The 13,828-nt window shown below is 38.2% G+C and overlaps 1 protein-coding gene across 2 annotated transcripts in view; it reads right to left on the reverse strand.

The window, feature by feature from the left end:
* ABLIM1 (actin binding LIM protein 1) overlaps window positions 1-13,828 on the reverse strand; it is a 211,403-nt gene that overhangs the window by 158,122 nt on the left and 39,453 nt on the right. Inside the window, exon 1 of one of the 2 annotated variants that reach the window (XM_074831340.1) lies at window positions 4,143-4,282. The exons of the other annotated variant lie outside the window; for it this stretch is intronic. Within the exon in view, the coding sequence (XP_074687441.1) occupies window positions 4,143-4,182 (40 nt within the window). The 5' untranslated portion in view covers window positions 4,183-4,282. Of the gene's footprint in view, window positions 1-4,142; window positions 4,283-13,828 lie in introns of those variants that run through there. 2 annotated transcript variants of the gene reach the window in all.

Here is a 13,828-nt window from a genome sequence, read left to right on the forward strand (position 1 = left end):
ACTAAAAGCAGCTTTAAATACGCTGTGTTGGCTAATCTTTGTTTTGTAATTAAATAAATCCTACAGCACTGTTGAACCCTTCCTCTTGTGGTCAGCACTATCTTCTGGTTAAATCAGCTGCACACACAAACACAAGCGATGAAGAGCCATGTTAAAAACCAAGAAACTGTTAGTTAAGCAAAACTATGATTCCACGAACAGCTCACTTCTCACACAGGAATCACATTCTGTGCAGGCATAAATGAGGCGTGGACACATCTGAAAATATATTGATGGGGCAGACAAAAGACTCAGAATGTAGTTCAACTTATTCATAATAGGAAATGACAACATACCATATAACTACTAGTATTTGATAAACTGAGGTTTTGGTCCTCTTGGGTATCCCATGGTCTCATTTTGCTTGTTTTTTCTTGATAGTGAAGAAGAATCTACTGAAATAAGCTCTGCCATCTGGCACCAAAAGGCAAAGCAACAGTCAGAGAAACACACCAAACTTCCAAAGCTGACAGGACATTAAAAAGGAGAAACATGTCCTTGACTTGACAAGAGATACATCTGGGTTTGTTCTTTACCAGTGCCACTCAACACAGAACAGGCCTTATGATATTTCCCTGACATGCACAACGTTGTGAAGCTGTGCCTATCAAATCCTATGACATTTATTCAAAGGCAGTACTAAATCTAGAGTCTTGATCCTGCAGTGGAAGTAGAGGGCATTCGGCATCAAGCAACTACAGTTTTGGAACAGAAGGTACAAAATAAGATTTTACAATACTGGGAAAAACTGTTCCAGTGGTATCATAAACTATGGGATTGGTAAATGAGTCAAGTGGAATAGCTACAAAGAATCTGAGATCACTATGTCAACTGCTTGATCGATATTTACCATATTATATTTGCAACAACAATTTACAGCAGTATTTCTTCAGTAGGAACTTCTTGATCTTATCCTGTCACGGCTTGACCAAATCCCATCTATTGAGGTTATTTGGTTTTGCCAGTTAAGGTCATGTGTGTCGTGGGATATTAACAAAAGTAGTTTTTCCAGCAGGTGAACTTTAAACAAAAGTGGGGGTTTTTAATTATTTTTAAATAAATTGTAACTAAAACGTAATGTAAAGTCAAAATGGCCCTAGCCATCTTTGAGAGAGAATTTGCTGATGCATTCTTAGTTGTCATCACAGAGTCTCTACACTTCCTAGTACTTAAAATACATTAAATGGTGCATCTAGACAGTTACTCCACAACGGGAAGTCTGATTCTTCCATTTATGTAGAGTGCAAACAACTATTACTAGTGCATACCAGGAGGTTGGTTTGTCTGGGTTTTTTTAAGTGTAAGCACTCCCTCAGCCTAGAGCAAAGCTTAGTTTTCTTTCATTTGTGTTGACATTACTACTGTTTAATATACAGATTTACCACTCACACAAATCAATGACCAGAAAAAAAAAAACCCTTTTCCATGCAGTTCAGCTTCAACATCCTTTTTGGTATCAACACTCTACACATCTTCAATTTTTTGGTACGAGTTTTGCCCTGGTATGATTTAGGAATAGTTCTGCAATTGAGAATAGCAAAACAACAATTAAAGAAAGTAGGTAAGCCAGCCAACCTGTCAGGCTGTGCTAATGAAAACTGATTGATGAACTACTTCTAGCAGCACTAAGCAATATTTTCAGATGAATCAGTTAAAACAGGTGCTGATCACCACACGGTTTATCAGTAGAGAACCTTATGTTATAAACATATGTTGTGCATATTTTCAGACTGAAACTAGTTGGTGGCTTCCAGTTATTTCCTTTCTAACTATGAATTAATTACAAGAGAATGCATTATTTTGTAGTGGGTTTCTGATTGTTTTGAGTTTCTTGCCCATATTTATGCTTTCTTTGGAATTCAAACACTCCCAGTACTTCTCCTATAATCAATTTATTGATTCTGAAGAAGCAAAAAATTTCAGTTCTCCAGCTGCTTACAGGATTATCATCAAAAGGTCAGGCCTTACAACTCAAAATAGACAGCTGACAAAAAGAATCAGTAGATCATTTTTTCAAAACGTGAAAGCCGGTACATGAAACTGATGAAAAACGAAAGTAAAAGAAAACAATCTGTTTTCATTACCCACTTTAAAGAACAGGCAAACAATTATCCCCAAAGCATCTCTCTGTGTATTACATTTCAAAAGGGCTAGACTCTCAACCTCCTCCTATTGCTAGGGAATAGAAAGTGCAAACACCTACAGAGCAGCAGGGAGAAGTAATCAATCTTCTTTCCTCTGCTTTACCAGCGTGGCAGTCAGGTGTTTATCTCCTAGGACCCAGCAGAGAGAAGAGATTTCCATATCCACACAAGATGTCACCTGCACTAGCCAAAGGAATCAGAGATATAAGCAAGACTTCCCCAATTCTCAGTATATCCGGTCAGGAACAGAGAACCAGATATTCAGCCCGAGCTCACTATAATGAATCCCCACAGGACCTGGGCAAGTGTTCATTTGATCAGTGTGTTCACATAATGATATGGTAGTTTCCTACATCACAACAATATAGAAACAGCTGAATTTAACCAAATTGTATTGTACTTCTGTGGAGATTAATTTATATTAATGTAATAACTCCAAAATAGTATTTTAAAAATAAAATAGTAAAAAAATAAGGAAGGAAAAAGAAGTAATTTTGCACGCCTAATTCAGCACATATTGAGAAAAAAAACAGAAATAGAACTGTTATATCTAGTTCAACATTAAGTTAAGTGTTTGGCCTACAAAGACTAATTAGCAATGGAAAAAATATTTTTTTGTTATAAACTGTTGGTAAAGAGTCTGGGTTGTAATTTTTTTTTAAAAGGTGAAGCGATACTTTTCATAAAGTACACAATTAATATGTCTACCTGCACATTTTTTAAGGTCCAGACCCATAAAGATAGATGTGTGAGACGCTATTATAAAGTGATAAATATTCAATTACAGAATGCAAAGAAAAAATAAGACTTTACTTCTTTCAGCTCTAACCCCTTAAGTCAAATCAGTACCCCAAAGGTTTATTTAACTGTCCAAGCATAACAGAGAAAGCAACTACCCACACTTGAGTTACCAAGAAAGCTAGATGTATCTTTTTATAGTTATGTCTCTTCCCCCGCCTTTTTCTAAGATTGTGGTATAAAAAAAGAGAAATGTTTACTAAGCAAAGTAAGATTTGCATGCCTCTTGGATGCAAAGAGTATCCACTTTGTATTACTTTGTTGTAACTTACCACCAAAACTGTGCTGAATGTGCTTTTGGTGTTTAGAAGCGAAGTGCTTTGACTCTCACCTCCTAGTAACTCCTTGCAGGTTGCTACACGCTGGCATTCTGTACTGCACAGTCATACCTGCAGCACCTTTGAACAAGGAAAAAGTACCGCTCACCAGCAACAGCTGCTCAACATCCTGCTGCCTGCTCCTCTGTGCAAAAGCAAACAGAAGTGACAGATGGGTGCAGGACAGCCAAGAACTTGTAGGTGTGCTCAGTCAGTAAGTCACAGACTGTACAACAATGTTTCCTCAGGTTAAATTCCAAGGAAAGCTGCCCTCAATCACACCTTATAACAGATTAGTTATCAGCTTTTCATTCAAAGCATTAACAATGCTTTGAACTTTTATGCCACCTTTCACTACAAAACTCTAAAACCTCTTTATACAGAACCTACCCCACAGCGATAGCATGCTGTCATGATCTTTACCTAGAAGACAGACAAACTGCAAAACAGAGCAGTGAAGTATCTCTCACAAAAATACACATGGAGTCAGAGCTGTATAACAAGCCTGTTTAATTCCACCAAGTTGTGCTCTGCTCCTTATATTAAAAAATCTAGTCCAGGGGAGAAACACATGGGTGCATGCACACACTGTTCAGCCACATAACAAAGTCCACTGTTCATAAAATACACCAGGCTGGGAAGGTGTTTAACTGTTAAATCAGTAAAGAAAACCAAACTAAAATAAAGAAATTGCTCTATCAACAAAAATCCCTATTTCAGTCCAGTAGAACTTCCTCAGCCTGTTTTGCTTCTGTAAATTCAAGAACTAATGTCCTGTGGATGGTTTAACCTATGTAGTTTACCAATAAAGATTTATATTGCAGAGCTATAGCCCAGGACAAACCTTTGCCGTTTGCGGAGCTCTGATGTATTTCTAGTTCCATTTGTGCTCTGAAGCAGTAATGTTTCTGCACCTCAAAAGCTACAGCCTTTCAGAGTACTGATGACAAGCTGGAGGAACAACCGAGATCCTTCAGAGGTGGCTCACTCTATGGCTTTACTCCTAGTATTTCCTGGGTTAAACAGTACTAAAGGGAGGGGCCCGAGCAAAATAGGTGTGTCTGTGTTCCCAAACAGTTTAAAGGAAGAGTGAGTATTTTCCTCTAGCTATCCCATTAGTCATCAGGACCATGGTTGCTTGTCTTTCAAACAGTGACATGTTCCAATGTATTGACCATCTCAAAACAGCTGATACTATTGATAACTTTCTTTTTCATACAAAAGAATTCTAATCAGCCTCAAAGGTTGACTGCAAACAAACTTGATTTTGTCCTGAGACTTTCCTTCTACTTTACTCCATGTCTCTTCTCCACTCTGCTGCTTTTCTTTTATGGATATATAGCACCTAATCAAAAGAGTAAGAGCCTGTGGAAGATGGGAACCAAAGAAACACTGCTACCACTTTCCACACACACTTACAGCAGGGAAAGCCAAAGTCCCAGGCATCTTCCCCAGGTTCCCACAACACCCCACCCGGAGATGGGCAATTAGACTGACTCTGAGTGTAGACTTCCAGGCATTTCCTTCTACGCAGTTGTACGTATCCAGAGACAAACTGTTCCATGAACAGCTGATTTAATGAATCTTTTTTTTCTGACAGATTTGTGTCCAACATCCTCAACACCCATAGAGTTTGCACTACTTCCATGTAACATCCTCTTGGCAATACCATTCCCAGAAATACTTTCAGTTCCTTTCCATTTGTCTGCTTTCCTGGTTCCTCTCCATGTCTGTTAAATCTATCCCCAGAACCTTTATGCTGTCTTCCTTTTAACTGCTTCAATATCTTCAATTTCCACCCATACCTTCTAAACAGTACACTCTCTTCTTTCACCTTTCTCCTGTATCCCAACTACTGTTTAGTATCTTTAAGTTCTGTTTCCCTGAAAGAAGAGAGGGAAAACCAACAGAGCAGTTGTATAACCCTCCTGTCCTAGGAAATGAGACCGAAAAGCAACTAATGGTGCAGAAGCTGAAAACTTGCAACCCAAAGCCCTCTCTAGAAGACACTTACTGTACACTCTACATTATTATGGACTGAGAGGTGCTGCTGTAACAAGAATCCCATTTTATCCCTAAGATTTCACTTAGGCAACAGAAAAACACTATTTCTCCTCTAAACATGTATGAAAAGATGCCAGGAACATACAAAAACTTTCAGATTCCTGGGTGGGAACTGCTAAATCCAACTAAATTTTGGCCAACTACTTTTAATTCCCTGCTTCAAACACTAAATCCTGAATTTCCTGAACTCTTGACTTCATTTTCCCCACAATGAAGTGTCATCGTCTCAGCTAGCTTGTTAAAAATACACACTCATGCAGATGCACAGACAAATATAAACACAGGCACAGAATCTGGTCTCTCTACCTTTATTCTCAGACTGGCATGCTTCTCCTCTGGCTTTATACATTTTATTTGCTGCCAAATTAAGTGGAGTGCAGGACAGGGCGTTCACTCCATTTGGACTTTAACGTGCCTGACTGAAAAGGATTAGTTCATCAGAAACACTGCTTTCTCTCTGCGCCCATTCTTCTTTTTAATAATAAAAGCACTCCACACTTTAATTACCACTACTAACTACTCTGATGTGGTAAATGGATAGAATTATTCCTGTTCTACAGAGAAAAAAATTAAAGCACTACATTCCCAGGAAGTGCTGACCACTAGCATTTATTTATTTTATTTACTCTGCTCCTAGATACAACTGTGTATTGTGTACCCATCTCAGATACAATTGTGAAGAGCAGCTCTATAGGTCCAGAAATTAGTTCTTCTGTCCTCATTAAAAGCCAGGTTCCTGGTGTGTGTAGTGTGACTTCTGCAGCTAACCACATTTATATCTTTTTTGTTTAGGTGAAGAGATGAAAGCGAAGGAAGATGAGAATGATTCAATATACATCTACATATTGTACAAGTCATCACGCTCACACAAGCCATGTAGTACTAGTAGCTATAGCATTAGATGCTATATTTGGGACACATACTAACTTAAGTCTTCTATATGGCTATGTATGTACATACACATTGCCTCTGTAATACAGTTGATTATATGCTGATTTTCATTTATGTTACCTTAACTGACCATACCTAGTAGTGTTGTGCACATGTGAGTACAAAGTGATTACTTTTCACACATTGTACTAGTCCCGAGTCTCATCTCAGTAATTTCTGTACACATCTCCTAGCCTCCAGAAACTCTGGAGAATTTGAAATTTGCCAGTGTGCCATCATAAATACAGTATGTTGTTCCCATGAAAAAAACCACATAAATCTTGCCAAGTGACAAAACTTTGAAATACTGCAGTCTATTATGCTCTGCAGAGAGATGTTTTTGTTGGCTATTAAAGCTCAGCAGAGACTTGCTGGCTATTAGTTCTCCAGCAATTTCATCGGATTTAGTTTATTCCATCCTACACAGTTCTCAGGCCTATTGTAATTCCTACAAAGTGGCTGAGAATAATCAATCCCCATGCTGCCAGGAGTATGCAGATCTACACTGGTGCCAGAAGAACAGAAAGACAACAGTGTTCTCCATGACTCCATTACAGACTAACAATCTGACATTTCTTAAATTTAAAAGCTCATTTGTGTGATTTTCATTTTATTTTATTGCCTTTTTTTCCCCTCCAGACTTCAGGTAACCCAAACAGGAGGACCTACAATCACAAACTACCTGTTATCAGAAAACCTATTAATCAAGAATGTTATCAACCACTTCAGACAGCCACAGATTCATGAGGCAGCATATTCCTATTGTGTCTAGTGAGCGACACACAAGGGATCATGATTTCTCCTCCAAGTTTCAAAAGCAGTTCTTCCTAGACAACATTAGACCATATTAGCTCAGCCTGCTCCCTAGAAGATTTTATCCCTGTTGAGATATTCTTTCCATACTACAGATGAGGAAAACACCAGGCAAACTAAATGATCTGTCCAGGACCTCAAAACTCTATGCCCAGCTTAGAAACTCTGTCTAGGTCTCGTGAATCCCAACCCAATGGTCTAGCCATTACACCTTCTGTTTAAAGAAAATTATTTATTTAAAACAAAACAAAACCACAGAAGAAAAATAAGACAGAGACTTTAAAGGAGACCAATAACCTCTTATCAAAGGAAATTAACTTACCCTGTTCCTTCATAGCTTATCTCCTTATTTCTTCTCACTCCAAGTCCCACATAATAGAAAATGCCCCTACACAGTTCCTGCGGATGCCACAGCCTTTTCACCAGACCTGGTTCATAAGTGACAGCAGCAGAACCAAGGGATCACAGAAGGAAAATTACAAGCAGACTCTTCCTCGTTACTTCAGCAAACAACTTCCCTCACCTCCCCATCTAGTCTGAGACTCCTGATTGCTAGTAATTCTTCTCATTTACAGTTTCCAGTGGTGACTCCTCCAGACTTTCTTCCCCATCCTGTGAAATTATTGCATCAGTGTCCAGTGCCTCTGTCTCACAGCAGAAACAAATTTACAGCAACTTCCTCAGAGCTTGTGCACAGCAATTATTTTCAAGTGTAACTGCTTAGAACAAGTGTTATGCCATGTATTCTGTGCTCCAGAAAATGAAACTTTACAGACATATAAAGTGTAGCCAGGCAAACACTCCTTTCTTGTGCATTGCTAATTGCATCTTAATGACAGCATTTTACATGTATTTATGCACCTTTCATCCTAGTGTATCCCAGAGCATTTTGTAAACTGTCACACGGTTTTAAAAGGAGGCCTATATTAATACAGAACTACTAGTACCCAGACATCTCTAGAATCCAGCACAGCAGCCTGTAGATAAATTCATTATGAGAAAGATTTGGGCCAACGGCAGAACACTCAACCTCTGTAGTTAGATAAAGACCTTCCCTCCCCCTTCAGACATCATTTGAAATTCTTGCATATCCATTTCATTTGATGATCTCAATGTTTTAAAAACATTAATTAACTTGTACAGTATTTTAATTAGGTAAGGCATAAATAAAGATCTAAAACCTGCAATGCCTCTGCCAGTAGTCAAGAGGAAATGCTTAAGGGAAAAAGCATACGAACCGGGGCAAATATGGAGTGATCCTTCTAGATTCTCTCTCACATTGCAGCACAATGGTGGTTTAGCTGGAGACTGCCTCCAGATCAGTGTTCTAACAGCTACCAATGTATCTATCCTTTATATTTTTTTCTAATTCCTTTTGGAATACCTCCCTCCTTTTTGCTGCTTTACACTCTGAAGTAGTGAGCTCCATCCTGTATTCCAGTGCTATATGAAGAAACACTTCCAAAATAGCTTTTTTTGCTTTTAAGCCTGTTGATTTGATGAGGTTGAGGCCAAAATTCTTATACCTTTAGGAAAAAATAAAATAAAATAAAATAAATTCTCTACATGTTTTTTCTGCACAAAGATTTTAGAATATTTTGTCATGTCTCTCAACACCACTCAGTTTTACAGGTAAACAAACATAGAAGTCAAATTTTTCCAACAAAATAATCTCAAACAAGATTTTACATCTGCAAGAATACAAGCTGTTTATTTTTAGATGTCTAATTTTAGGCAGCTAGTTTTAAAAATTCCACCCATATTGACGCTAAGTTATTTTCCGAGGTCACACATTGAGCTAGTGACAGCCGTGATGAAAAAGCCCAGGCATCCTTGTCCTTACAATCATTATCAGAAGGCAAAGAGAAAGAGTAAATTGCATGCTCCCCAACATATCCATGCAGGAAGGAAGGAGGCTGAGTCAATTCTACTGGGATGTCAATGTACGCTTGCAAGAAATGCAAATATTTCAGTTGTGATACACTGAGCTTTAAATAGTTTCTAAGACTGAAATGGCAGTCTCCCATTACACTTCATCTAAAGATTTACTTAACAGCTTTGTCTTTCCCTAAGCTAAGCTAAGTGTTTGCAAAGCTACAATAACGTGCAACCTTCCTCAGCTTTTCCACACTTCAAGGTAGCTTGGGAACTTGCTGATACTGATTGTTTTCCCCTGACTTGGCTTTTAATTCAGATGCCAGGCAATGGACCACAAATGGATAGCATGAAGATAAAACATTTGGCAGACACTTTAATGTTATATGCTTTCTGTTGCCAAGAAACAAAATAGGACCTATTAAAATCATCTCATTAATTAACTTTTCTATAATTCCATTTTTTATTGGCATCTTGTTGGTTAAGCAAATGTTTTTTCTTTCAGAAGGAAAGTGTGTTAAGCTTAAAGAGTGACTTCTAGTACCATCAGATGCCCGCATTTAACAGACCTTTACCATAAATAACTCTGAGCCAGATCCTCAGCCACTTATGGTTGATTTTGCTCCTTGATACTAAAAAAACCCCTTTCTCTTTGAGAAAGATGATGTTAGTGGAGGGATCAGTTTACACCAGCTGACAATCTGAATCCCAATTTCTTGCCATCTTTTCTTCCTTCAACTTTGGGGAGTTACTAAATGATGTACTACAGTACTGAAATCCTGATCTGTTATTTCAGTCATTGCCTTTAAAAAATTTACTACAGATTTTTTTGAATGGTCCTACTTTTGATACAAGCTGGTTGCAGCTGTGATCCACTTGCCAAACAATTCTCAAGGAAAAGAAAAATATTTACATTCTGTCAGTGGCAGAATAATATTTACATCCTTGATTTTTTCCAAGGAAGACTCAACCCTCAAAGAAGTCAGCTAAGACATAAATGAAAGGCCTGGCTGAAGGATTAATTCACAATGAGTAATAGCTGTAAAGATTGTCAGAAAGCAAAAAATTGCTCTCTATTACACTAAAACAAAGCCTAGGCCTGTAAGCACTGTACATGAAAGAAAACTTACTGATGCTTACACTGGTATCTTGCACATTTGAATGTTTGCTACAGCAAGCTAAAACAGATGAGAAATGCAGCAGACTTTCAGTGTACATGAGTGCAAACACAACAGCATTTTTTTTAAAAAAGAAGACAGTTTAAACAGTGCCTCCATTCTTTCTGTTCACTTTTTTTCTTTATCATCAGTGAAAACTTTTTCTTATGTTCTGAGTATTGTTCACTGTGAGACAGGATTCTGTTTATGCTCTGCAGAGAGACACGGAAAAACAGGGAAGTAAAAACAATTTTCTCTATAAAAACCTGCATGTAAATGTAGAAGTTACTAGCCTACAGCATAAACAGTGATATGCAGAAGTCAATATTGCAAATGTTCTTCTTCAGCCTTAACACAAACGGCATTATCTGAGTCAGGATTTTCAGTACATCACCCCTGACTGCCAGCTCAGGAACTCCTCAGTCTGTGACATGATACACCAGGTTGTAAGCAATACTCAGTATTACGGGTTCCTGAGCCCGTGCCCATTCTCAGCAGCGGGCTTCCCACATGACCTGGTGGGAGTCTTTAAGATGGAAGTTTATTTAATTTATCAGTGTCTTTGTGATATTACATCCTTTGCAACAATGAAAAGAATATGCTAATGTAATCTCTAAAGTGAAGACTTCACTGTTCTTTTTTAAAAGAAAATTAGGTGTTGCACTGAGCAGAAAAAGATCATACCCAGAAGGAAGGAATGGATGCAACTTTCCATTGTATCATGTTCAGCTGTCAGCGATCACAGGCTGTAACACCACACAACTCCTCACAGAACCTGAACAAGTTCCAGCTTAAAACATGTAACATTTACAAGTTCCACTGGAAGGCTGGTGTAGGGATAAATTTTCTTCTAGCTCCTATACTATATTTGTTAATGGGATGTTCATAAGCTTTTTTCTTGTGACAACATCATCCCTTAGTTAAAATGGCTCTTCTCCTTTCACAAGTGTTATACACTGTTAGATGTATGTCCTGACAGGTACATTTTCTCTTTTGTTAGGCTGAAGCAACACATCCTTCTTTAGAGCCCTACCCACCACCATCCTGTCATCAAACCAGGCACCAACATTCTTCTCTACAGTCATTCTCTGACAGTAAACACTTACAGTACAGCAAAAATCCTTCTTCTTAGTCCCCAAGCACACAAAGGTCTCTTACTTAGTAAAACTGAATTTTAACCTATTTCTATGATTTGCCCTAAACCCCTCTGTACAATATGCTAATCCCCACTTGACACTGAATAAATCTTCCAAATGTGTCACCGGTACACTTCATTAGAAGGCCCCTGTGTTTCTCTTGTACACCTTCCAACTCATGTACAAACTGTAATCTCTTCCACCTTTAGTAATTTCTCAAGAATAAATATTCAAGCTTACGAATTGGTGCATATTTCATTTGCTCTGTTTAATACTACCATGTCAAAAAAAGACCCCTTATCAGTCACTCTTGCACTAAGCTGTTCTGGTGGCTCAAGCTGGGTCAAAAGCATTCTGTACCCAGAGTGAATATATAATATAAATAAAATATATAATATATAATATATAAGCGATAGAACAAGAGGTAATGGCCTCAAGTTGCGCCAGGGAAGGTTTAGACTAGATATTAGGAAGCATTTCTTTACAGAACAGGATGTTACGCGTTGGAATGGGCTGCCCAGGGAGGTGGTGGAGTCCCCATCCCTGGAGGTGTTTAAGAGTAGGGTCGACATAGCGCTGAGGGGTATGGTGTAGTTGGGAACTGTTAATGTTGGGTTGATGGTTGGACTGGATGATCTTCAAGGTCTTTTCCAACCTAGACAATTCTGTGATTCTGTGAAAAAAAAACAATGGTTGAGTTCTGTCCTTAAGAATGTCTTCAAATGAGTGTTCAATTCAGCTGACATCCTCTACATTTTCAGAATAACCACAGCACTGTTTCAGCAGAAAACAAGTGTAGCCATTTTCATTTTTATTTCAATAATGCCTACAGGCTTCTACTGAGGGTAAGACACTCCTGGGCTAAGATCTGTAAAAACCATAGTAACATTTCTGTACCAATTAAAATCTCAACAGGTGAGATAACCACTGGGTAGGAGACAAAATTAGGACATAGAAAGAAAGGAATTAATTAGTCTAAATTTGCACACCACAGATCAGTAGCAAAGCCAGAGAACCTAGAGGTCTTACAACAGTCTAGGTAGGAAGCCACAAGGCATTTTTTCAGTTTTGTTTGTTTGCTTGTTTTAAGTACAAATGCATCTGATGGGAATATTAAAAACTAGAACAAATGAACAATATAGTCCAACTAAAAATATAATTTTCTCTCTATAATAACTGTTGCTTAGATAAACCAACAATATACCTGAAGACCAAGGCTCAAAAATCTACTAGAAGGGGAAAATCTGAAACAGTTAAAGGCTTTTATAGTCCTCCATGTGCTTTAAGTATACAGCACAGTTGATAGGCAAGAATACTGGAAGAATGCAAATGATGCCTTATAACGGGGTTTTTCTGCTGCAAGGCAATCTTTATCACAGCCTGTTGGACTATATTAAAAATTCTCTCATTTAAATTTTATTACCACTGAAATTACTACACATGAGATGTGACTCTAGACCAAAAAATTTTATTTCTTATCCCTGTGATTAAAGCAAGGTGATATAGAAACCCAAACAAAAGGGGTTTTTTACAACCTTCAATTCAACACCTGTCTAGTGAATAGCCTCACTGGAAATATCAAGATGTTAACCACTAGTGAATCTGAGTAAATAATGTTTGTGGGGGTTTTGTTGTTGTTATTTTGTTACGGTAAGCAGAGAAAACTGAAAGTGCTAGCATAGCAGACCTCAGGAGCATCTGCACTCGGTTTATCTAACAAATAAGCAGTAAAGAAAGTTAAACAGTCATAAATAAAGGATTAAAATTGATAGAGGTTGTTAAATCAAAAGAAAGGGAGATTTATTCTTCTTTTAACTCACATTCACATGCTTTTATACCTGCATGTCTTCTTTAGAAGTAGGGCAATGGCATTTGCTTCTTGTTAAAATGCATAAGGGATGCCTCGCAGGATCAGTGGTTCTATTTATTTATTTATTATCTGTGTTTCAAAGAACAGAAAATGAGAACCATGTCCACTGCAACCTGCTACACCTAACCAGTAGTTCCACATTGCTATTCCTATTACTCAGTGCCCCACACATTACAAACCACACACTAGGAGCACAGCAAGGTCATCTGAGTTCAACTCCTTTCTCCATTCTGCTCAGTTTTTCTGCTAGGATAAGGAGAATTCTAGCCAGGACTTACCTGTGGGACAAGAGACCAAAGGTATGGAAATTCTCATTGACCATCCCTCCCTTGTCAGGTCATTCACCATCAGGAGGACAGAGTTTAAAAGGAAGTGCCCTGACAAGTAAGAGCAATGATTGGAGGATGAAGGAGGAGATCATTGTTTGTGTGAATGCTGAAACCCTACCCATGTCAGATTCTACCTTATGGCTAGTGCTTTATTTTACAAGCAGCCCACTGATATCCTCAGTGTCCCTTAAGATATGAGTAAGGATTAAAAGATTTCAGCCTAAAAAAAGTACAGCCTGTGCCTACCCATGGCAGACTGCAGTGTGAGGACTGGATGGCTGAAGGGCAGAAGCTTCTACATTCAGCAGTCTACTGCCATCAGAGTCCCAGAGTCTTAAGAGATAATCAAAATAAAT

Source organism: Strix aluco, chromosome 7, assembly GCF_031877795.1.
Source record: "Strix aluco isolate bStrAlu1 chromosome 7, bStrAlu1.hap1, whole genome shotgun sequence".
Classification (NCBI taxonomy): domain Eukaryota; kingdom Metazoa; phylum Chordata; class Aves; order Strigiformes; family Strigidae; genus Strix; species Strix aluco.